Source organism: Cnephaeus nilssonii (genome assembly GCF_951640355.1).
Source record: "Cnephaeus nilssonii genome assembly, chromosome: 1".
NCBI classification, from domain to species: domain Eukaryota; kingdom Metazoa; phylum Chordata; class Mammalia; order Chiroptera; family Vespertilionidae; genus Cnephaeus; species Cnephaeus nilssonii.
In genome coordinates, this window is record NC_137072.1 from 18393431 (window position 1) to 18419715 (window position 26285).

Consider the following 26285-nt stretch of genomic DNA (forward strand, 5'->3'; position numbering starts at 1 on the left):
AACAGCTTGCTTGAGGGCGGGGCCAGCCCAGTGAGGGTCTGTCTGCCTACCTGATCTCCCCTAACCACTTGCCTGCCTATCTGATCTCCCCTAACCACTGGTCTGCCTACCTGATCACTCCTAACCCCTCTGCCTGCCTGATTGCCTCTAACCGTTTGCTTGGGGGTGGGTCCAGCACTGACTTCCAGTTGGTCAGCCTCTGGTTGTCGCAGGAGCCGACCGCCAGTTGCCTGCCATCCGTCGCAGGCTCTCCACTTTTGCCCAAGGCCGCACCCCAGCGTCGCCAATCGGCCACCCTGGCCACCCCGAGTCCCGCCCCCCCCGCGCCTCCTGGCCAATCATGGGCATAGCGAAGGTACGGTCAATTTGCATATTACTCTATTATTAGGTAGGATTATGTTATGTTATTTTATAGTACACAGCTTCACATTCAATAGCAATATGGAAAAGCTGACATACAATCTTGACAGGGATTATATTGGTGTCACTCAGTGAATATCTTTTTTTTTTAAATTTAATTCTCACCCAAAGATATTTTTTTATTGATTTGAGAGAGAGATGGAGGGAGCAAGAGAGAGAAAGAGAAACATCAATGTGAGAGGGAAACATAGGTTAGTTGCCTCCCATATGTGCCCAGACAGTGGATCAACCCACAAATGGGTATGTGCCTTGACCTGGAATCAAACCCACAACCTTTTGGTGTATGGGATGACACTCTAACCAACTGAGCCACACTGGACAGGGCAGTGAAAACTTTTTAATAACTTAGTAATGAGCAACTATATTTAAGAAAGTTTATGTGAAGAGTTTGCAGTCATCCCATTTTTCTAGATCCAGGATGGCAAACAGATTTTAGGCCTAGAACCTGTGTAGTGTTCTGCTGGATGAGAGGGGCTTGGAGACTGATTCTGGATGAGATGAGAAAGAGACCATGTATGTCTAATATGGTCTTGTGGTGGTGGCATGTGTGCTGCATACTGGCCAGCTCTAATCTAGATATTCTACATGTATCCCTGCATTAACACTAAACAGTAAAGAACTGTGTATTAGGACCACTTTTGTGATACCCACACAGAAACTGCATTCAGCACAGCACTCATTAATGAGAAAAATCAATTCAAATGCAAAAAGAACTATGTCTATACACTGTGTAAATGAATTACATTACACACAGAGATTTCAGAGCAGTTTATTAAATAAACCTTCATTCTGCCTGCTCTGCCAGTGACAGGCTTTTTAAAAAACCAATTAATTTTACTAGGTAACAGTAGTTAGATATTCCCCAACTCCACTTGCCTGATGCTTTATTATGTGTACAATTTAGTACATATTTTGTTGCAAGAGAAAGATAAGTATTGCTTAAATTAAGAGCAAATTTCCTGTAGTTTTTTTTTTTTTTTTTTTTTTTGCTGACTTAAAGCCTAATATTAACTTGTGTTGTATGCTCATGTTAAAAATTATCCTATATAATAAAAGGCTAATATACAAATTGTCCCCTTGGCTGTTTGACCCACCGGGAGTTCAACCTCTCGCTATGATGTGTGCTGACCACCAGGGGGTGGCTTGGAACGAAGGAAGGCCCTGGCTGGCAGCCTGCAGACATGGGAAGGAAGGCCCTGATCGGCCCTGATCGCTGGCCAGGTCAAGCGACCCTACCCATGAATAAATTTTGTGCACCGGGCCTCTAGTTTAAAATAACTATTTAAGGCTATAACATTAACATAATGGATACATCTTCCCTGAATCTCAACAGATATTGCTAGTGTGTTTTTTTTTTTGTTGTTGTTGTTAAATTGAAGCTTTGTAATGGATGACATTCACAAAAAGTTATTTTCTCTCTCTTTTTAAAAAAAATTTTTAATTAGAACAATTTAAACTTTCATTGATCTCTAAACCAATCTGTACAACTTTGCTAACACAAGGAGTCATTTGAATTCTGAAAAGGTGGAAACTTTAGATTTTGTTTTTCTTTCCAATGGCACAAATAAGTTTCTGAAAGCAAAAGAACCACAGACTCTGACACAACACTGGCTACATATAATTAAACTAGAGGCCCGGTGCACAAAATTCATGCATGGGTATGGTCCCTAGGCCTGTCCAGCGATCAAAGCGTGAGTGTCTGGCGTGGAAGGGCAGGTCTCAGCTGACCTCTGGGCCCTGGGCAGCACCTGGGCCCCTGGGTCCCCGTTGTCCCCCTCTGCCTGAGTCAGGGTGCCTGAGTCCCCACACAAAGATATGGTGAGCACAGCCGGATGCCACAGGACAGGGCACAGCATGGGCCTCTGGGCCACCCAGCAGTGCTGCAAGGAAGCTGGGTGGGCGGGCAGCGCGCTAGCTCCCGGCCATCCTCACAGACCGGCTCCTGCACGAATCCATGGGGAGCCTGACCAGCCCCTGTGGTCCTGGCAGCTGCAGCCTGGCTAACCCAGAAGAGGTCATGCAGGTGCGGGGCAGGCTCTTCACGGGCGCCCAGCACCTGACCATGGGGGCTTCTCCAGCACACAAGCCCTTGTGTCCTGGGGGAGGGTAGCAGAGGGAGTGAGAGTGAGCTCTGCAGACAACCCGCATTCTCACCACACCTCCGTCCCCATCACCCCTGCCCCCAGGTAGCCGGCGAGAGGTCACAGCCCCCCACCTGGGTGCCACCCACCCCCAGTTCCTCCTCCCAGCCCGGGGCCTGGCCCCGATCAGGTGATCAGGGCCTGCCAGCCACTGGTCACCATCTGCAGGGCAATAGGTGGGGCAATCGGGCCCCTGCTCTCACCTGCCTTGGCCTGACACTGCCCGCTCATCTGCTCCACCATCTTGTTAGGGCCTATCGGGGCCAGCAGTGTCTCCACTGCCGCCCACTGCCAGCACTGTGTTGCAGACACCCGCCATGTTCTGTGCTGCCCCCTGGTGGTCAGCGCACATCATAGTGAGTGGTTGAACTTCCAGTAGAAGGGACAATTTGCATATTAGCCTTTTATTATATAGGATGGGTGGCCAACTGTAGGCAGCTCTCCAGAAAGCTGTGCCCTAAACACTTGAGCATCCATCCACCCCTGCCTAAGAAGCACACAAATGCTTATACTATTTTTGGATTTCTCAGAACAGAATCGAGGGACAGACTCTTTCAAAATCCATTTAAGTTCTTTGCAATATCACTATTACTCTGGGATATTAATGCAAGACCAAATATAAGGTCATGAATAAATTCATTCTCTAAAGTATAATGTGCTCAAAAAATAGCTGAGTCTATTTATCATCCTCAAATATGGTTGAAAGAAATAAAAATGAAATATAATAAACATCACAAAGCCTTTTAGATATGGAAAAATTAACAATATATTGGGTATTGCAGAGTAAGTTCTTCAGGAAGCCAAAGAGACAATGTAAAAGAGAGTCCTTTAAGACAATGATGAAATCAAGCTCCAGGCTAAATAGCAGGAAACATTCTGTGGAAAAAAACGTTAAAATTTCATATCTTTAATCCTTATTTCTCCTGAGAAGCTAAAAATATAAATGTCATACTTTAATCCTATTCCATTGTATAAAGATTTCTACTTAACGAGAAGCCACTGGGATTTGGGAAAACTTCATTTGCTGAAAAAAAGAAGAGGTCACTTGATAATAGAAGGGAAGATCATAACCAGGGTACCTGGGTTTACCTTTGCTTGGCGAAAGTGGTAGACCACCAGCATGCTAACGAAGTCCAGCAGCATACACAGGGCTTGGAAGGAGATGATAGCAAGTCGCAGGTATTTATCCTCCTGGACAAAGCAGGGGCTGTCATCGGCACAGTAGGGGCAGCCCTCCCTGCAGGGTAGGCAGACATGGGCTTCTTCTGACACATCTTTTGCTCCTTCCGCAAAATGGTGATCCGGACCCCTTCCTGAAAGTTTCCAAATAAAACTACATTGTCATTTCATTTCTGAAGTAGGTGAGACTTAGTACAGGGTCAAAACACATCTTTACCTCTTCATTCATTCCCCTTTTTATTAAAGACCTTTTATCAACCTTTTTGCTAGAGAAGAGAGTTACTTTGACGTTAGACTCAAACAAAAGTTCTTTATCCCTTTGATTTAAAAAAAAATTGTCATTCAAAGTAACTAAGGAAAATTAGCAAACATGGAAATAAAACTCCATGCAGGAAATAGTTTTCTAAATTTTTTATATCATTATCTACCAATCACCAACAGATACTCCCTATGGCACAAGTCATATTCCATAAATATTTGTTCAAGAACTAACCATAAGGCAGGATAAGAAAGTTGTGTCTTTCCTGCACCAAATTAATACACATAACACATTTAGATGCACAAAATCCAAAGTGAGGCTTTGATTGCTCCTTAATTTAGAAGGACCCTCATCTACCAGGTTCATTAGGTCTAAATTGGACAAAATGGTACTTAATGGACAGTTATTCAGTGTGCAGTTGCATAATGATAGTGTATCCTTTGCCCAGGGTATAATCCATACTACAGGCTACTGGGTAATTTCCCATTTTGCATGCCCATAGGATATTTCTGCACTGTTAACTAACTGCTGCTATTGATCCTCCCTTTAATGTTAGATTCTTCTGTTTCAGTTATCAAACTTAGCTCTGAAGCCCACAGGTAAAGATTCTCTTTAATTGTTGAGTATACCATTGAAAATGATCCAATTAACACCCAATACTAAAAAAAGGAAAATAAAAAAAGAAAACCATTTCCAGTGCTGAACTCAACATGAAAGACATCAGTGAAGACATAACCAGTTTAGTATATCACACAACCACATAGTTTGATATATAACACAACCTTGATTGATTAATGAATTTGGGAAAGAGGTTATTCTGATTAATAGCATTTTAATAACGCAAAATTTAACACACAGTCTTTATTACTTTCAACTCTTGTGGAAGGTTCAGAATTCTTAGAAAATATATTTGTCTGCTTTCCTTCCTTAATAGATATAATAGCAAAAACATAATTAAATACTCCTTTACTGATTCAGAATATATTGTTTGGGAAGAGCCATCATTTTGGGAAAAGTGTATGAATTTAAGTGTCCAGCAGATATGGCTCCCATTGCTAAAGAACTCTATGGCATTAGGTAACTCCCTTGACCACTTTGGGTCTTAGTTTACTAGTACTAATGTATGAAATGTGAATTGCTGTGCGTTTTTAATGTGATCATGTATATACAGGGTGGGGTAAAAGTAGTTTACAGCTGCTTGTATGGAAAATAATCTATACTAATAAAAGGGTAATATGCAAACGACTGAACAGCAGGCTGCGTGGGGTGACCATGCTGGCAGGAGGGTTAGTGAGGGGCAACCAAATGACCAAACAGCAGGCTGTGAGGGGCAACCAGGCCGGCAGGGGGGCAGTTGGCGGCAACCAGGCCAGCAGAGGGGCAGTGAGTGGTGACCAGGCCGGCGAGGGTGGGGGGTTGTTGGGGGCAACCAGGCCGGCAGGGTGTCAGTTAGGGGCGATCAGGCAGGCAGGCAGGTGAGCAGTTAGGAGCCAGCAGTCCTGGATTGGGAGAGGGATGTCCGACTGCCGGTTTAAGCCCGATTCCCTGGATCGGGCCAAAACTGGCAGTCAGACATTCCCCGAGGAGACATTCCTGGATTAGAGAGGGTGCAGGCTGGGCTGAGAGGACCCCCCACTCTGTGCATGAATTTCATGCACCGGGCCTCTAGTATAATAATAATGAATACATGATAATACAACAATAAACTTTATTTTGTGTACTCACAACTGTATACCTACTTTTGCCCCACCCTGTAAACCAGGCTGCCCAGCGTCCTCTTCTCCAAACATGGGAGGTGCAAAGAGGAACTAGGAATCTATTGCTGTCTTCAGGAAAGGCACCGCTGGTTCAACAGCAGAAAAGTTAGAAGAAAGAGCTGAAGTAGGAAGAGAAGGAGCGGAAGGATAAGCCCCATTTTAGACCAATTAAATTTGAGGTCCAACTTGTATTTTCCAAGAGAAATATACATTAAGAAGTGAGAAACAGTACAAAAATGGATTGTAGGAGAGGACCACTGTCGGAGAAGGAAGCTACAGAGAGCCATGGGCATGGGTGAGGTCAGTCAAGGGGATGCATAGAGGAAGACGTTAGATAGGCAGAAGTTTTTATACTATCATAAAAGAAAACATGGATTTACTGGAACATGCTGGAATGTGATCAAAGATAATAAACGAGTAAAGGCTATGAAGTTTAATGATTTTTTTAATCCTTCATTTATCTTTTAGACAATAGTTTCCAGAGTGGTAGAATGAAATTAGGTTGTCAGTGCTTAAGAAATAAATAGGTGATAAAGTAGAATATTCTTTCAATAAGTGTTCCAGTAAGTGAAAAAAGCTAGGAAAGCTCATGATGAATAGAAATGGGGTCAAAGGGACTTCAGACAAGTGCAGCACACCTGGCTCCACCCTAACTGGGGACACTGTAAGTTAATCCTCCCCTTTGTCACATGGGTTTTTGCCTCTCACTGAACCTTTAGTTGCTATAAGTCTCCTCACTTTTAAGTTTTGCCTTTTAACCTTCTTGTCAAGTTTGTCATTAACAGAATACAACAAGAATGCCAGCTTGTCCCTAGACATTGCCACCTCCCAGGGACACCAGACTAACCTGAACTTTGCAGAATCCTTCTTCCCTGCATAAAAACTCCTTTCCCATTTTGCTTCTCCCGTCCTCTGTCAGACAGGGAGAACCTCTAAGCCTTGGGATAGACAGATCTCCGCCTCTTGACAGCAAGAAGCAGTTACGCAAATCAGAGACCTTCGCGCATTTCTCCTTTACACTATTATAAAGAGGTTTCTTTTTTTTCTCAGGGGCCGGGGGGAGGGAATGATACTGTTGCAGTAATCTGGTTATTATTTAACAGAAAAAGAGTAAAGGGAAGACTATATAATATAGGCATGCCATTTTTACAGATTTGCTTAAGAGCTGTAATTTAACACTCTCTAAGTCTGTTCCCCTCTGATCCATGGCGGAAGGGACTGAAAAAATGGAATTTGGACACAAGCCCAGTAAGGTCTGGGTGCATGGGAAGGTGCCTACTCACCAGTCACACCTGGAAGTGAGTCAGTGGCCAGAATAGGCATGGCCTCTGTAAGGGCAGGAAACCTGAATATTTAACCTGCTAGACCAGTGGTCGGCAAACTCATTAGGCAACAGAGCCAAATGGCAACAGTACAACGATTGAAATTTCTTTTGAGAGCCGAAAAGCGACTCCTGCGCATGGGCCACGAAGTTTCAATCGCACTGTATGTGTGCACCCGCACGTGGTATTTTGTGGAAGAGCCACACTCAAGGGGCCAAAGAGCCGCATGTGGCTCGCAAGCCACGGTTTGCCGACCATGGTGCTAGACAAAGGGAGTTCCCTCTTTTGGCTTGCTCGTTTGCAGTTTGCCTTTGACTTCTGTTGCAGAGGGCACCTTCCCCTGCATGTGCCCATGTGGCCCATGGCCATGTGGGCTTCACACAATGGACTAAAGGGCAATAACTCTGCCAGACCTGGCTGCAACATGGAACAGAAGCTCTGAACACTGGCCCTACTTCTGCTCCACTAAAACTCTAGCTGCACCTCTTTCAGACTGGGTTAAGGGGCATGGGACGTTACTCCCCCAAAAATGAAGCTCCATGCAAATAAAGTCTTCTACCACCTCTCATTCTCCAGTGGGGAATCTGAAAATGCTTATTTCAGTGACTCTCCAAGAACCTCATTCCCATGAACAACAGGGGCACTCCACTCGTGTACTCCTCCGATAACATTATGAGCAGAGACTATTTAGCACCCCGAGTCATTCAAATCTGAAAAGTGCTGCAGTATGTTAATGGCACAGTGTTATCTGTTTTTGTTGTTGTTTGTTGTTTTTTGTAACATATGACCATGGCAAGCAATTTCAGTCACATTTTAGATACATTTGACATGTCCTTTGTAAAATTTTCACTCATTTTTAACCAAGCAAAATTTGAGTTCCCTTTTTCTTAGGAGAAAACCTAACCTATCCATGACTCATTTCATGATCACTATTTTGCTTTTGTTGCTCATCCATATATCCTAATTATGGCCCCCTCTACCTCGATATATTTGTTATTCATGTAAAGCAAGGTTCTTTTATATTGCTTGCAATATCCCCCAATTCTAACATACTATAGAGACTGAGTTACTTGTCTAGATTCTACCTACTGGAGCAGAGACTGGGAGGTAGAATTCAGGAACACAAGAATTTAAGTCAGTCCTGTTGAATAGTCCATTCCTACTGTGCAAAGCTGAACTTAACTGCACCTACCCTGCCCATCATTCTCTTCCACCAACCTGTTATCCAGAGACCTATACCAACTTAGAGAACCTCTCATGACTGATCCACTCTATCTCTGTTCACTATTATTGATGCTCCAAGTCCTTGTGATTATCTCTATTTGCCTGTGTTCTACTCTGATTGCTGCTAGAGTGTTACAGATAGATAGATATATATGCAAGTAAACTGTATGCTCCCTAAGAATAAAACAATTGGTTTATATCCTTATTTTACAACCTAGATTAAAATTACAAAAGAGCCAATATACTGGGCCATAAAATAAAACCATGACTGCAGAACATACAATGGAAAAAGCTCATGCACTCCATTGTCTTTCTCAGGTAGAACAAAAAGAATAGTTAATAGGTATTATGTCTACTGAAGCAGTAATAGCTAGATATAATGTGGGGAATTGACATAATTCCAAACTATTCTATGTTTCCTGATATGGGTAATACTAAATTATGTTGGTTACATAAATGTTTTAATTTTCATGAATAAAAGGCAATTTGTTAGAAAATAAATTATGATCACATTTTATTCTTCATGCTTAATAAAAGTATTGCCAGATCAACTCACAAATGTCAAATAGTAATGTGCTATAATGAGAAACTTCCTCTTTCGTATTGCCTTAATGTTTTTTGACTATGAGAAATTATGAGGTTCTGTAAGGGACACAAAGTGATAAAATGGAGAGAAAACAAAAAGTTAGAGACCTGATTTCTAAAGCTCAAAAAAGCTAAAATTAAAAACAGAGCTTTCTACATTCATTATTTCCTGTAGAACTCAAAGCATGATGAAATAATCTTCTAGTTCCAAAAATACAGGGTGTCCCCCAAAAATGTATACACACTTTAACAGCTGATTGCTCAATTTTGAAAATGAAATGTATTTTAATAGACACAGCCTTTATAATTATTCACAGTGTGTGTATATGTTTTTGGGACAGCCTATATTTTATCAATTTATGCTGATAAATTATGTCTCTAACTAGGACAAGGTAACATATTCAATAATTCTACTACTAATTAGTAATAATGAGGTTTTTATTAATCTACTGAAGGGTACCTTAAATTTATGATGGTTTAAATTTTTAAGACCATAGTGGTCAGGGGCCACGGTTTATATACCTATTTATACACTCAACACTGAACATAGTATTCTATCCATATTTGGTTATCATCAAATAATTGTTAATGATGAACATAGTCTCCCAAAGGAATACATTATCTGATCTGTAATACAAATATATAGGTGAAAATCTGTTTAGAAATCATTGTGGATGATATATTGATTTGGAAATGTCAGCGCTGAGCAAATTGAAATAATCCACCATCCATAGAATCCCAATCTGCTTTGCTAAAGTTTGAAAATAAAGGTGATATTTGGAACTTTCAGATAAAACAAAACCTTCCTGAAAATAAAGGCAAATATGAAGAGTTATTAGCTGTGGCTCTAGCAGCTTTCGGTTCATTATATGGGTGACTGAGTATGCTGCCTAGAGCATAAACATAGAGAAGGAAATTGGGAGAAGGTTACGCAGCACCACAGGACAGCTGAGAAATCTAAAACATTCACCTGTAAGTGCGCCTGTCAAGATAAATTGTGACAATTTGTGGACAATATATTAACCTATTTGCTTACTGTAACTTTACTACAGTAACATTAGAAAAACAAAAGAATCTCTGAACATTTTTTTACATAAATATACAGCTGAGGCAAAAGTAGGTTTAGGGTTGTTTGAATGGAAAATAATACAATAATTAATAAATAATAATACAAGAATAAACTCTGAGTTTCATGTACTCACAATTGTAAACCTACTTTTGCCCCACCTTGTGGTTTTATATTTATATAAATTAGTAAAAATTATGAGCTTTAGAATGGATAAGTAAACCATAGTATATTTATTCAATGGAATTCTATGTAACTATTAAAATTATGTTCAAGAAAACTATGTATGGTATTTAAAATGACTATAATATGAAGGTTTTAGAAATATCATATATTCAGATATTTGTATAAAAAAAACTTAAGTGACCAACAAATTTTCAAATGGCTCTTTAAATTCTAATTTTCTATACATTCTAAAGTTTCTTTAATAAGCATGTAACTTTTCTATAATAAAAAAAATATTTTAAATCCAGGACCTTATCTATACTAATAAAAGGATAATATGCTAATTAGACCAGATGTCTTTGGAATGACCTTCTGGACATCCGTCTAGACAAAGCCATGGTGGCAGGGCCGAGGCAGAGGCGGTTAGGAGTGAGCAGGCCGGCAGAGGAGAGCAGTTAGGGGAATCAGGCCAGCAGGGGAGAACAGTTAGGGGGATCAGGCCAGCAGGCAGGTGAGCAGTTAGGAACCAGTGGTCCCAGATTGTGAGAGGGATGTCTGACTACCGGTTCAGTTGGACATCCCCCAACGGGTCCCAGATTGGAGAGGGTGCAGGCTGGGCTGAGGGACCCCCACATTCATGAATTTTGTGCACTGGGACTCTAGTAGATAGTAATATATATAAAATTAAAATTTTGCTCCAAATCTCAAAGTTCTAATCAACTCACCAATGCTACATTATTGAAAAATTTCAGACTTTGAATATATATAATATTCTGATCTTATTCATAGATAAAATTAGGCTTCTGTAGCTTTGAATGTTGATATACTTTGAAATATATAGAAAAACTGCAACAATATTACAAAAACCCCAAATAAATGGATAAAAAATGCTAATCCTATATAATAAAAGGCTAATATGCAAATTGTCCCTATAAGAGTTTGACCAACCAGTTCAACTGCTCGCTATGACATGCGCTGACCACCAGGGGGAAGCACAGAATGAAGGAAGGCCTCATCTGGCAGCCAGCAGCCAGGGGAAGGAAGGCACCGATAAGTCCTGATCATTGGCCAGGCCTAGGAACCCTACCCGTGCACAAATTTTGTGCACCGGGCCTCTAGTATATAATATGCACCATATATTCCTATATAATAAAGAGGTAATATGCAAATTGTCTGTCATGCCCTTGCACAAGATGGCCATCCCCATATGGTCACAAGATGGCCATCACAAGATGGCTTGTAGGGGAGGGCAGTTATGGGTGATCAGGCCAGCAGGGGAGGGTAGTTAGGGGTGACCAGGCCTTCAGGGGAGGGAGGACAGTTGGGGGGGACCCGGACAGCAGGGGAGGGCAGTTTGGGGCAACCAGGTGGGCAGGGGAGGGCAGTTAGGGGTGACCAGGCTGGCAGGGGAGGGCAGTTGGGGTGACCAGGCCTGCAGGGGAAGGCAGTTGGGGGCAAACAGGCCTGCAGGGGAGGGCAGTTGGGGGTGACCAGGACTGTAGGGGAGGGCAGTTAGAGGTGACCAGGCCCTCAGGGGAAGGCAGTTGGGGGTGATCGGGCCTGCAGGGGAGGGAGGGCAGTTGGGGGGGAGGGAATAGGCCTGCAGGGGAGGGCTGTTAGGGGCTACCAGGCCAGCAGGGGAGGGCAGTTGGGGGCAACTAGGCCTGCAGGGGAGGGAAGTTTGGGGGACCAGGCCTACAGGGGAGGGCAGTTAGAGGTGACCAGGCTGGCAGGGGAGAGCAGTTAGGGGTGACCTGGATGGCAGGGAAGGGCAGTTGTGGGTGACCAGGCCTGCATGGGAGGGCAGTTGGGGGGACAAGACCTGCAGGGGAGGGCAGTAGGGGTGTCCAGGCTGGCAGGGTAGGGCAGTTGGGGGTGATTAGGCAAGCAGGGGAGCAGTTAGCGTCAATCAGGCTGGCAGGGGAATGGTTAGAGTGTGATCAGGCTGGCAGGCAGAAGCGGTTAGGGGCAATCAGGCAGGAAGTCAGGTGAGCGGTTGGGAACCAGCAGTCCCAGGTTGTGAGAGGGATGTCTGACAGCCGGTATAGGCCCAGTCCCAGTGGGATCAGGACTAAACTGGCAGTCGGACATCCCCCAAGGGGTCCCAGATTGGAGAGGGTGCAGGCTGAGCTGAAGGACACCCCCCCAGTGCGCAAATTTCGTGCACCAGGCCTCTAGTCCTATATAACTAAAGGGTAATATGCAAATCAACAAAATGGCGGAACAACCGGTCGTATGATGTGCACTGACCACCAGAGGACAGACACTCAACACAGGAGCTGCCCCCTGGTAGTCATTGCGCTCCCACAGGGGGAGCGGCATTCAGCCACAAGCCGGGCTGACGGCTGGCAAGTGCAGCGGTGGTGGCAGGAGCCTCTCCCACCTCCACAGCAGCACTTAGGATGTCCAACTGCAGCTTAGCCTGCTTCCTCTGGGTATCAGGTCTAAGCCGTCATTCAGACATCCCCTGAGGCCTCCTGGACTGCTAAAGGGCGCAGGCCGGGCTGATGGGACCCCTCTTAAGTGCACGAATGTCGTGCACTGGGCCTTTAGTAATATATATATGTGTATATATATATACATATATATATACATATATATATATATATATATATATATATATACACACACACACACACATATATATGTATATATATATATATATACACATATATATATATATACACACACATATATATATATTATGAAATATTATTTAGCCATTAAGAAAATATGTCCTGCCATTTGCAACAATATGGATAAACCTTGAGCACATGATGCTGTGTAGGATAAGTCAGACAGAGAAAGACAAGTACTGCATGTTATCACTTATATAAAAAAATCAAAATTATAAAAACTGAGAGTAAAATGGTGGTTATTACCAAGAAATGGGAGATAGAGGGTATAAGATTGATGGTGTTTGAGGGTACAAACTTGTAATGAGTAGTAATTAAGCCATAGAGATCTAAAGCACAGTATAATATATATGGACAATAATATTGCACCATCTACACTAATAAAAGAGAAAGATGCAAATGGACAGTACCTCCGCTATGCCCACCAGCCAATCAGGAGTGAGTATGCAAATTAACCCAACAAAGATGGTGGGTTAATTTGCATATGCAGGCATGGAGTAAAGATTGAAGGCTCCACCTGAGTGAAGACTGAAGACTGAAGAACTCTGTGGCCCGGGTCCCGGGTGCCGTTGGAAAACTGGTGCTGGCAGCCATGGAAAGGAATGCCTATTGCACAAATCTTCGTGCAACGGGCCTCTAGTAATTACATAATGTGATAAATGTTGCTTCAATGGCAATCATATTACAATATATAAATGTATCAAAATAACACACCATATACCTTAAATTTATGAAATATCACAGGTCAAATTTATCAATTAAAGAATACCATATATTCTTTACTAAGATTCATTAATTATTTACACTTTATAGTACTTACTTTATCATTCATATTCTCTTGATAAATGGATGTTTATAAATTTATACATATAGTATTTTTTCTGAATCAATTGAGAAAGAAGTTAGAGATATTGTCCCTTTACCCATGAACACTTCAATTTGTATGTCCTAAGAAAAAAGCATTCTCATACAAAACCACATTATGATTATCAAAGTTGGGAAATTTAACATTGATACAATCTTTTTGTAATGAATAGGCCATATTAAAATTTCAACAATTATCACAGTAATGCTCTTTGCAGCTATTTCTATCCACCCAGGATGAAATATAAGATCATGCCTTGTATTTAGGTGCCATGTCTCTCATCTCTGATCTGGAACATGAGTAAAGACAATAAAGTACTTTTTCTAGTCTTCCAAATTTTTTTTCTGATCAGGTTGTGCATTTTGATGGGTTTTGTAAGGTTTTTGTTTTGCAAACTACGAATCAGCAAATTTTTAAGAATGTATCACATAGCAAACACACAGTTGTTGAAAATGCATATAATAAATAGCAAATTGTGTACCTGTATTTTACTGTTGACTTTTATGTTGACTTCACTTTTCATCATTAAACTAGGAAATGGTGATGATTTCTTAGTGAGTCCTTCATTTTTATGTTATTTTAAACTCTGAATTGCTTATTGTTATTCTAATAGGGTTAGAATAGTTAACACTATTAACAATGCCTTTCTAAATATTTCACCCCATTTGGAAATTTTAAAAAATTCTTCTACTGAAATAAGTTAGACAATTCAAAATAACAAAAAAATGCAGAGATACAGTTTTAAATAATTTGCTTAGACATCCTATCACTTTATTAATCTGAACTTCAGATAATACTGTTGTCATTCCTATCTAGCCATACCTGTTTACACACACACACACACACACATCCGCAAATAATAAAATACATTATTTATTAACTAAAAGTTGTCCTTATAAATAATGTTAACTATTAGTATATTAATTTTTTCCCTTCAACATGGTATTATCATCCTTTTCCTTTGAAGGGAATTGCAAATGGAATTAGAAAGTAACATTAGAAAACTTACATGGAAAAATTCTATTTGAATGCCTACTTCCAAAAAAATTTACATTTGCATACATTGAGAAGTTTTGCCTTCCACTATAAAAACCCAAGTGACAATTTTAGACATTGCTGATGAAACACTAGAACTTCCAAGAAATTTTCTTAAAATGTAATTTTTTTTTTGCTTTTCTTAACTGAAGATTTCAACTTATGAACAAATTAAAGGGGCACTTTTAGCCTACTCCTTTTTTTATTAAAAACATATGTTTTTTTATTAAACTCTTAGGTTGATATTTAATTGGAATAAATTATAGAAGTATCAAACCAGTAGATCAAATTGTAGCCACGTCTTTATGATTTGAGGCACATATTGTGAAAATGTACCCCAGAAAGTTTTCTTCCTATGTTTTGTTGAAAAACATACTCAGAGCTTGATTTAGGAGAGATGAGTTAGTTGAAGGGAGTAGTGTGGATTGAAACAGAAGTTATATACATATGTCAGGTCTTCATAGTATAAACTTTATATAGAATTATCACCATAATATTAAGTGCTCTGCTGATTAAGTTTCTAAAGTGCCAGTAGTATAAAACTGTGTTTTCACAAGGGACAAAACACATAACATTTGGATGTTTGAATATATGGTTAGACATCTATTCTTTAAGGACATTTAAATCTTAAAACTCCTTGACCTAATTTACTAATATTGGACAGAATTGTATTTTACTCAAGACTGCTCTCATTTGTTATTTTTGGGTATTGCAATATGTTCGGGGAAGATGCGGGTTCTTTCCTGAAAGCTTAGAAACCTCACTTTTTAAATCACTTCTTTTACTCCAGTTGCTAAAAATATATCTGGCACATAGTCAGTGCTAAGTAATATTTTTGACAGATGAATTTTCAGACATATAAATTAACGAAGAAACCAGTTGATCAAAGGTTCCTTTTGGGGGATGTTGTGGCCCTCAGTGATAAGAACAGGTTCTAGCGGAGGATATAGCCTGGACCTTAGCAAGACCAGGCCCATGTGCCTAATATATCATGACCCCCTCCTCCTTCCATTCCATAGGCATGCAGAAAAAAAGATGAGCTGTAGGCAATGAAAATAGCTCATCTGGAAGTAACAAAGAATTGAGTCAGACATGGAGAGTCCAGCATTAGCTCTAGGTATAAATAACACTCATATTAGAGTAAATATATCCTTCTTTCCCATACACATATTTGTTTTTTCATTAGAATTGGAGGGAACATAATCATCAATCAAAGTTTGAAGTTAAAATGCTGCAATGAACTAACCATGGGAAGATTAATTGGTATTTGTTATTTCATCTGATTAGGATAAAGAAGTAATCTGCCTGCAGTCTTCAGATAGATAAAATCACATCCAAAAATTAAGTGGAAAAAGGCACATGCACATGAGTAGCTCTAATACATTAAAGAGATTTCTGTGGATATTTGCTTCAATATTTATAATATCTGCAAGGAGAGAATAGTTAGCAGACTGTGGTTATACATAGACTGCTATACAAAAATATTTTTATTATTAGAACATGAATATATATTTTAATATCTTAAAATCAGGATTGGCTAATATACTTTCATTTACTTACATTATGAATGGCTAACTGTGAAAATAGGTTCAAACTGAAGCCTAGTGCAAAAGTTTAAAATTTGTAACTCTCACTATGACTATAGTTGAGCTCAATCTTTCCATGTATTTCTACATGCGTACCTCTGTATCTTACACTCACTTTTCTATTGACTTTTAGATTTTTATGTATTACAAGTGACTTTAGTGATGTTTTTAAAAATAAAAATACCACCTTAGATAGATCTTAGGAAGATTCTGATGTGAATTATAAAATTAATAAACACAGATTTTTGCCTATGGGCAATTTATTCATTCAATCAGCACGACACACAATCCTATATAATAAAAGGCTAACATGCAAAAAGACTGAACAACAGAACAACCAACTGGTCACTATGACGTGCGCTGACCACCAGGGGGTGAGCATGGAACATGGCGGGTGTGAGCAGTGGCAGGATGGTAGAGCAGGTGAGCGGGAGTGCCAGACCAAGGCGGGGCACCAGTCACTGTCATTGGCCTCTGGTAGTTACGAAAAATTCTTTGCTCCCGCGCCCCATGGTTCTGTCTGGCACTCGCACCCGCTGCTGGCACCTGAGCTGCCACTCGTACCTGCTTATGGCATCCGGTGCCGGCCCCGATCAATTGGCACCATCAGCGGGTGCGAGCAGCAGCTGCTGGCCCCAATTGTCCCTCAGGGTTTCTCCACCTCCCCCTGTTCCTGAGGGTGCTTGAGGCCGGCAGCCGCCTCTCGCACCCGCTGCCAGCACTGGAGCCACTGTTCACACCTGCTGCCGACACCGGTCCCATTCACACCCGCAGTCAGCACTAGAGCCTCCACTCATACCTGCTGCTGGCACCCAGCGCCAGTCCTGATTGGTCGGCACCGTCAGTGGGTATGAGCAGTGGCCGCCAGCCCTGATTGCCCCTGAGGGCTTCTCCACCTCCCCCTGCTCCTGAGGGGCGATCAGGGCAGCAGCCGCCCTGATGGTGCCAGCCCTGCTCGCACCTGCTGCTCGAGCTGGCCCCAATCGCTCTGCACCATCAGCGGGTGCGAGTGGGGCTGGTGCTGTCAGTGCATGGGAGTGGCAGTGGCAGGAGCGGGGCTGCTGGCAGACAGGGGACCAGGGGCTGTGGCAGGAGGGGCTGGGTGGGGGCGTGGAGGATTGGCTGAGACCTGCCCCTGTCCCTACTGCAGCCTCATGGCCCACAATTCCTTTCAAGGTGCACAAATTCATGCACTGGGCCCCTAGTACATAAATAAAAGGACTAGATTCTCCATATTCACATTAGTATAATAATCAGTGTAATTGTGGGAATATAATATGTTATCTCATCAACTACTCACAACTACCAAAGGAATAGATTTCACTATTCGTGCTTTATAAATAAGGGAAGAGAGCCTCAGAAAGCATGAAAAACTTGCTCAGTCTCCTGCTAGGAAGTAGAGACAAGATTCAAATCCATCTGTCTGACTCAAAGGCCAACCTAATACACAGAGTCCACCAGAGTATAATTTCTTCTGAGTCAGTTATTTGGAGTTGTGAAAATTTCCTCTAGAAAACACACACACACACACACACACACACACACACACACACACACACACTGTGTCCTATTGTGAACACTGGAATGATCGTTGAGTGGGAATCACACTCACTGAGTTGTCCTAGTTTTCTATTACTGCTGTAACAAACTACCAAAACCCTAGAGTCTTAAAACAACTCAAATTTACGTTGCTTCTTACTTAAAAAGTAATATAGATAGCTATATTCATTCTATATTCTGCAGCTCAGGCATATGACATGGGTCTCACTGGGCTAATATCAAGATACCGGCAGGTCAGCACATTTTTCCTGGAGGATCTAAGGAAACATCTATTTCTTTGCCTTTTCCAGCTTCTTGAGGCCACCAACATGCAAATGTGCTAATGTCTAAATAGCAGTGTAATGATGGATTAAAATAATGTAAATAAATGATAAAATAAATAAGAACAAACCTAATAAAGTCAAATGTTAGCTAGTAAGTGAGGAGAAAGATTTTTGGAGGACTGAATATTATATCTCAGAGCCAGGCTTATATTAAGGACAAACTGAACTAAAAAAATTTGGGACTTGGAAATAAGTTTCTCTGCTGGGAAGTGGCACAGATACTAGATGAAAAAGTATGAAAATGGTCATATTATCTGAGAAAATGGGTAAACAAAATAAACACAAGATTTTAAACAATGATCACAAAAAATAACAATATTTTTCAATATATGATATGTAACAACTACCATATTTAGAATTTACATTGATTACTTCATTTAATCCTTATAACAGTTGTATAAAGCAAGTGATATTATACCAATTTTATATATGACATAAAGTTTAGGGAAGATAAATTATTTAGCACAGTGCAAATCAATAATTGATCCAGAATTCAAACCTAAGTAAGATTTATTCCCAAGACCCTGTTCTTAATTAGTGTGTTAAAACATGGTAGCTATTTAGTTCTGAGATTAGAAGCTAGGGAATCTAATGTGGTATGGAGTATTTCCCAATAATTGCAAAGAACATAGTCAAAGATACTAATAGCACCAGAGTTGGCAAAGCAAGAATTGTAATGTTTAGGTGTGGGTCATTTGTAAGTTGGTTTTATCTGGAACTGTACATGAGCTGAAGTCAATCCAAAGATGAGAGGTAAGACTGAAAGGCTGATAATGTGTCTACATAAAAGAAAAGAAATTTCACTGAAAATAGAATTCATGCTAAGATAGATGGACTTAAGGAAGATGAGCTTCTCATAAGCTTGTATTTCATCAACCAGAAGGTGAACAACCTGGCTTTGAAGAGACACTTACACATCAGCACTTGGTTATTTTGAAATCCTATTAGCTCTCATATGACCACCAACTTCAAGAGAGATGCTAGGAACATATCCTTGTTGGTCTTTACAAGCCCTTTGTTTACTGTGGACCTCCATCTAAACAAAGCATTGAAATCACTTCATATTTTTTTAAGTATATTTTATTGATTTTTAACAGAGAGGAAGGGAGAGGGATAGAGAGCCAGAAACATCGATGAGAGAGAAACATCGATCAGCTGCCTCCTGCACACCCCCGACTGGGGATGTGCCCGCAACCAAGGTACTTGCCCTTGACCGGAATCGAACCTGGGACCCTTGAATCCGAAAGCCGACGCTCTATCCACTGAGCCAAACCGGTTTCGGCAAAATCACTTCATATTTTAACAGTCACATTTATATTTTTTCTCATAGATCAACACCACATCTTAGCCCTTCTGTCCAATGGAACACAGGATTATAATAGATGTGGGAATTTAAGGTCTTTTTCTAGATTTACAACGACAAATTAAGTAAATGTTATCTTTGCGGTGCATCTTTTTCTGTTTTCTATACCCCATTTTCCCTATCAGGCAATTAATTTCCCCCTGTGGCTTCCCACCCCCACGTGTTCCTCCTATTGTGCTTCTCAGGGCAGCGCTGGTTGTTACACTTTTTGCTGTCACATCTTCCTTCTCATCCATATGGAATTAATTCTCCAAAAGCTCTAGTTTTAAAAAAATGTTATTTTAAAATGATAAAATATGTTTGGCAAAGTGCTATTGACCAATGGTGCTTAAGGGTTATCTTTTTACAAATATCCCTGATGTTTGTTTATATGTGTGTGTATATGGTGGTTTTTTTGTTTATTTACGTATTTAACCACATCTATGGATACTTATTATGTGCCATGTACTGTACTAGCAGTTTCACATGTGTTATCTCATTTGGGGGTCTTAATGTTTCCTTTACTTTTAGCCATTCCTTACTTCATGAATTCCTCCCCAAGAACAATAAAAAACAACAATACCTGCCTATCTGAACGGCCTAGATACTGTGATGAAAATACTTAATACATTAAAAAACAGAGTAAATATTCTAACAATAAACCAAAAATATAAATAATGTTAAAACAGACCTTGATAGATGACCCTGGTGAGTTATAACTCATTATTCTTGTCAGATTTTTATGTTCTTTTTTTTTTAGCACAAGGAGTGTATAATATCGAATTTTCATGAAACATGACAAGGTCATCAGGAAAGATATTTTGGTCAAAGTGCACTTTACTGACTTCAAATTGTAACCTATAGCTAGCTTTCTTCCCTGTCATTAAGGAAGGTCAGTGCTGGTTCAGTATGTGCCGAGGTCAAAGCTGAGTCACACGTGTGCCCAAATATAGGTCCTCCTGACAACTGTGGTCCCTGTGCCATGGCTGCAGTGTGTACCTGAGAGCGAGGCTTATGCGGACAGGCAGCCTTTTCTTAGAGAGCGTAGGTCCAGGGAAAAACACTGGCTTTCAAAATAAGGAAGAAAGTAGGAGTGTGCAAATTCAATAAAGATAAATTGTTAAAGGTTAACGAGTTTCTCTTGGTGGTGTGATAAGCAAGTGGTATAGTCATTCTCTGGTTCTGCAATATTTAGATGTTTTATTTCAGTCGCATAGTGGGAGCTGAGAACAAGTGTGGGTAAACCAAACACAAAATACCTTCACAGAACATAAGCTAAAACCTATTTCCTTAATCCTTCAGTGCTGAATCATAAGTTACGACTGGACCATAAATGTGAAAAATGCCAAAGTAACTCTAGTATTGCCATAGTGTGCTACATACATGCAAGGAAAAGCATATCCTTCCTAAAAGTATGCTATCACCATTGCTATTGTATTAGTTTTCTATTGCTATATAATACATTGCTGGAAAGTTAAGAGTTTAAAACACCTATTTATTATTTCAAGATTTCTGTTGATCAGAAGGCGGGGCACAGTGAAACTGGGTTCTCAGCTCAGGGTCTCTCTAGACCAAGCATGTCAAACTCACGGCCTGCACCACATGCAGCCCACAACAAATATTTCTGCAGCCCAGCCAATACAACGGGATGTAAGAAACATTTTAATAAAAATTTCATCACTTAATCTTTACAATATCCCGTTATACATAATTATTAATATCGAACTATACCATTCGCTAATGACTGATTGCTATAACCGTGTTGCATTCATTTCCCTTACATGCCATATTCACAGGCGCACCATTTCTCTCCACTAATACCGGCAGCGAATATTTTAGCAGCCGATTGCCACGTCATTAGTCTTGGACTGACTTGTTTGGTGTGTGCAACAGGAAATATTTTACTTTCGGAGAACAAGAAAAATAGGTTTATTTGCATTACAGCTGTTAATTTGTGCTGTTATTCAGTGCCTGGTAAGTTAATGTTCAAGAAAAATATTAATTTTTATTAAAATGTTCTATTATTTTGTTAATAATTACTCATTTATTTCAGTCCTTTGTATTCAGCTTGTCTCTATCGAAATAAACCTATGTTTCTATGAAAATTGAAGCTTTTGTTTTTTTGCTTCCATATAAACTTAAACCTTGTTTATTTGGCCCGTGTTAGCCTTTGAGTTTGACATGCTTGAATTTGACAAGCTTGCTCTAGACTGAAATTAAGGTTTTGGCAAAGTCATATTCTCATCTGGAGTTCAGGATCCCTTTCCAAGGGTTCAGGGTGTTGGAAGAATTTAGTTCCTTGCAGTTGTAGGACTGAGGTTCCTGTTTTCTTGCTGGCTGCCCTTAGCTCTTAGCTCTTAATGGCCACCCTCAGATCCTAGCCATGTAACCCTCTCATGACAAGATGGTTTACTTCTTCAAAGCCAGTGCTAGAATCTCTCTACACTCTGCTACTATGGGAAGGGGTCACATTTAATGCAATGTAATCACAAGAGTGACTATACTATCATCTTTGCTACACAACATAGCCTAAACAAGGGAGCGTCTGTCCAGTACATTCACAGGTCCCACTCACACTTAAGGGGAGGGGAATCTTGAAAGCCATCTCAGAATCATGCCTATATCAACTATCACTCAGAACATGAGCTGAACTCTATACTATGTGACTAAGGAGAGAACAAAATGTTACTCACCTACAGAACCTAAAAGTTAAATGTAAACAGTCTCAAGGCCAAGAATAATGTTTTTCAAGAGAAAAAAACAACTATATATGTTTACAAAATAAGAAACTCAGGTCTCAATCTCAATATACCTTTGAGCTATACCTAGTAGAGATGCAAATTCCCATACAGACCAATAATGAGACTGGCAAAGACGCATGGGTGACTATCTAAAAGATACCTATACCTCACTTTTGGCAACCCTAAACTTTAAGTTCCCATGAAACCATCCTCTTTGACCACTATCTCCGTCTTAGTTATTATATCCAATAGCAGGCTAGAAGCAATTTGTCAATATTATATTATCTATAGATAGAGTAAAAAAAATCAATATTCAAATTGTAACACTGACATTTTCTGGAGTAGGAATAAAATAATCAGATGACCACATTTTAATTCTGGGCTATACACTCTGTATAATCGCCTCCTTTTGAATGTAACCTTTGATTAGGTTACTTTATACAGCAAAATTACAGAGTAGTCACTCCCATGATTACATTATGTTATGTAAGACTCCATCTGAGCAGGCTGGGGAGATTCTCTTGCTAGCCTTGAAAAGTTAGCTGCAGTGTTGTGAGAGGATCACATGGCTAGGACCTGAGGAAAGTTTCAGGAGCTGAGAATAAGCCCAAGCTGACATCTAGTAAGAAAACGGGGATGTCAAAGAAAGAGTTGCAAGGAATTTAGTTCTGCCAATGACCTGAATGAGCTTGGAAGGAGATCCTGAGCTTCAGATCATATCACATCCCAGATGGCACCTTGATTTTGGCCTGGTGCGACCCTGAGCACAGGATCAGACAAACGCCTGACTGGAAGGTTAACCAATGAAAACTGGGTGATAATAAATTCGTGTTGCTTTAAGCTGTTAATTCTGTGGTAATTCTTTTTTTTTAATTACTTTATTGATTAAGGTATCACATATTTGTCATCAACCCCCTCCCCCCGTTCCCTTCCCAAATCCCCCCCCCCCACGCAAGCCCTCCTCCCCCTGATGTCCGTGATCACTGGTTAAGCTCATATGCAAGCACACAAGTCCTTTGGTTGATCTATCTCCCTTGTCCCCACCCTCCCCTACCTTCCCTCTGTGGTAATTCTTTATCTAGCATAGAACACTAATATATAAACAAATTGATAAATAAAATAAACAAACTAGCAAAATTAGTTTTAGAAATTTTCTGTAGCAACAGCTCTTAATACAGAATCCCAATTGGTCTTATCAAGGAGCTACAGAATTTTCAGACCTTTAAAATGTATTGAAAACTAAAATATACCAAAAAATAAACATACAGGGGTGGGCAAAAGTAGGTTTACAATTGTCCGCATGACAAAAGACATCCAGGTTATGATTGTTACAATAGCTTTAACTCTGTATTGTAAGCCTACTATAAACCTACTTTTGCTCCCCTGCCCCCAGTATTTCTGTGGTACTCCAGAATATTGTAGATGACTAACGAAAGTAAAAGCTCCTTATGTGATGAAAGAATGCCAAACCAGTGGAGATTTAACCATACAACTCCAACAAGGTTAAAAGAAAACCTGAATAATTAATAATGGTAGATATTTGTATTCAGATATGTGTACAAAAGCAAAGAGCACTTACTTTGAAAATTGTTCTCTGAGAAGACTCGGGGATGATAGAATCCTGCTTTACAAATGCACTGATAGGCTCCAAGCACAAATCCAAGGCCTTTAATCGGCATACACTGTAAAAAAGAAAAGACAGCAATATAGTTTATCAGAGTTTATTTCATAGCATAAAGACCCACAGATATCCATCATTGCAAATGGTAACAGAACTAACACATATTCCAACCTACATTTTTTAAAAGTAGCAAGTTAAATATTCTTTCTAAATATATGCCATTACAGCTTCAGTTAGCATACATCTTTAACTCATTCAGTCATCATAGGGAGTAATTACTAGACATAGTTTCTGTTTTCAATGCCACACATATCATCTTACTGCTTTAAGAGATATTTCCAAAGCCTATAAAGATATTTAAAAAGTGATTACATGCTATATATTTTTATCAAATCAAAGGTAGGTAGGTAAGTAGATGAACAGATATATAGAATTTGAAATGTGAAATTGCTTTTATAGATTAAATATTCATCAAATTTCATCCTTGGGACAAAATAACACAAATTGATAGAATAACAAAACAAAAAATTATAATGCAAATTTAAAAGAGAGAAAAAAAGATAAGTTAATGATTCCAAAGTTTCTTTACCTAAAATCTGTTACACAGATAAATGTTCTACATGTAGATAAAAAGAAAAAAAAACAATGATCAGCTTTCAAAATATGTCACATCAATAGACATAATGTACATCTCCCAAAGCTTAATCTTGGCGTCTTTCAAGAATATCAATTAACTGCAGCAAAATTCAGCTTAACATACTTCATTTGTGCTACATGGAATTACATAAGCACAAATAACTTCCATTAAAATACAAACGTAAATCAGAAAATAAAAGGGTGTTTCAAGAATCAAATAAACACTGAAATTACTTGTTTGTTTGTTTTTTTGCCAATATATTCTATTAGAAGAGCTTAAGTTATAAAATAACCCTCTGATGCAGAGCTCTTGAGAGAAAGTTCTAAATAATGTAAATAATTCCACAATCTAAGCTTAAATGATTAGTATCAAGATCAGGGTTACTTATCATGAAAATTCCAGCAAATAGAAAAGTATATATGGGAGAAGTGTGGTCTATTTTCCTTTAACAAGATGGCAGTTTATCCCTGTTTTGCCACAGGTCCCACCTTGTAAGCCTAATAATTTCTTATGCTGGTAAGACTGGAACAGGGCCAGATTGGAAATACAACTAAATTGGGGAACATTCACCTGAAATTATTAACTGAAGTCCACCTGAGAAGGAGACATATATCAAGGAAGAACAGAAAATACCTGGAGGCTGGGGTCTTGTGTATGTTTTTGTGTTGTTTCTTGTTTTGTTTTGTTCTGTCAGCACCTGCACAACAGTTTGCACGGCATGGTTGGGGGTGAGCCTCACAGTCAGCCAACCTGAGAGGAGATTCCTCCCATGAATAGGACGACAGCATTCAAGACCAAATTACAACAGGAGAGAACACATAACTCACACAAGGGTCATTCCTAGAGCAGCCAGCTCAGGAGATCTACGAGACTGCACAGCTGGGTTCCACAAACAATTACTACATAAGACCACCGCAGAAAGACTGAGAGGCATAACAATTTGTTCTAATACATAAAAACAAATACAAAGGGACAAGAAAACTCGGGAGACAAAGAAACCACCCCCAAATGAAAGAAAAGGAAGAAACTCCAGAAAAAGAGCTAAATGAAATGGATGCAAGCAAATGATCAGATATAGCGTTCAAAGTAATGGTTAAAAGGATGCTCAAGGAACTTAGTGATGATTTCAAGAAACCTAGTTTGAACTGCAACAGCATGAAACAAGAAATAGGAACCATACATAAGAATCAGTTGGCCTGGCCAGTGTTGCTTAGTGGTTAATGTCTACCTATGAACCAGGAGATCACGGTTCAATTCCTGGTCAGGGCACATGCCCAAGTTGCAAACTCAATCCCCAGTATGGGGCATGCAGGAGGCAGCCAATCATTGATTCATTGATGTTTCTATCTCTCTCTCCCACTCCTTTCCTTTCTGAAATCAATAAAAATATATATTTTTAAAAAGAATATAGTGGAAGGAATCAAAAGTAGATTAAATGAGACAGAAGTGATTTGGAAGATAAGGTAGAAAAAGACACCCAATTAGAGCAGCAAAAAGAAAAAAAATAATTAAAAAGCTGGAGGATAGTATAAGGAAACTTGAGCACAACATGAAATGTAACATTAGCATCATAGGATACCAGAAGGAGAAGAAATTTATCAAGGAATAGAGAACCTGTTTAAAGAAATAATGACAGAAAACTTTTCTAACCAAGTTCAGGAAATATAGAGAGATCCAATGAAGATGATCCCAAAAAGACCTACTCCAAGAAACATCATAATCAAAATGACAAATATTAAAGACAAAGCAAGATCCTTAAAGGCAGCAAGAGAGACATAGAAAGTGACTTACAAGAGAATACCAATGAGAATTTCAGCTAAT

At 39.8% G+C, this 26285-nt stretch overlaps 1 protein-coding gene across 1 annotated transcript in view; it reads right to left on the reverse strand.

Moving 5' to 3' along the window:
* GPR158 (G protein-coupled receptor 158) overlaps positions 1-26285 on the reverse strand; it is a gene marked incomplete at both ends in the record, with an annotated part of 416922 nt that overhangs the window by 159779 nt on the left and 230858 nt on the right. The window contains 2 exons of the mRNA XM_079773765.1: positions 3651-3874; positions 23786-23888. Coding sequence (XP_079629891.1) covers positions 3651-3874; positions 23786-23888 — 327 coding nt within the window. The remainder of the gene's footprint in view (positions 1-3650; positions 3875-23785; positions 23889-26285) is intronic.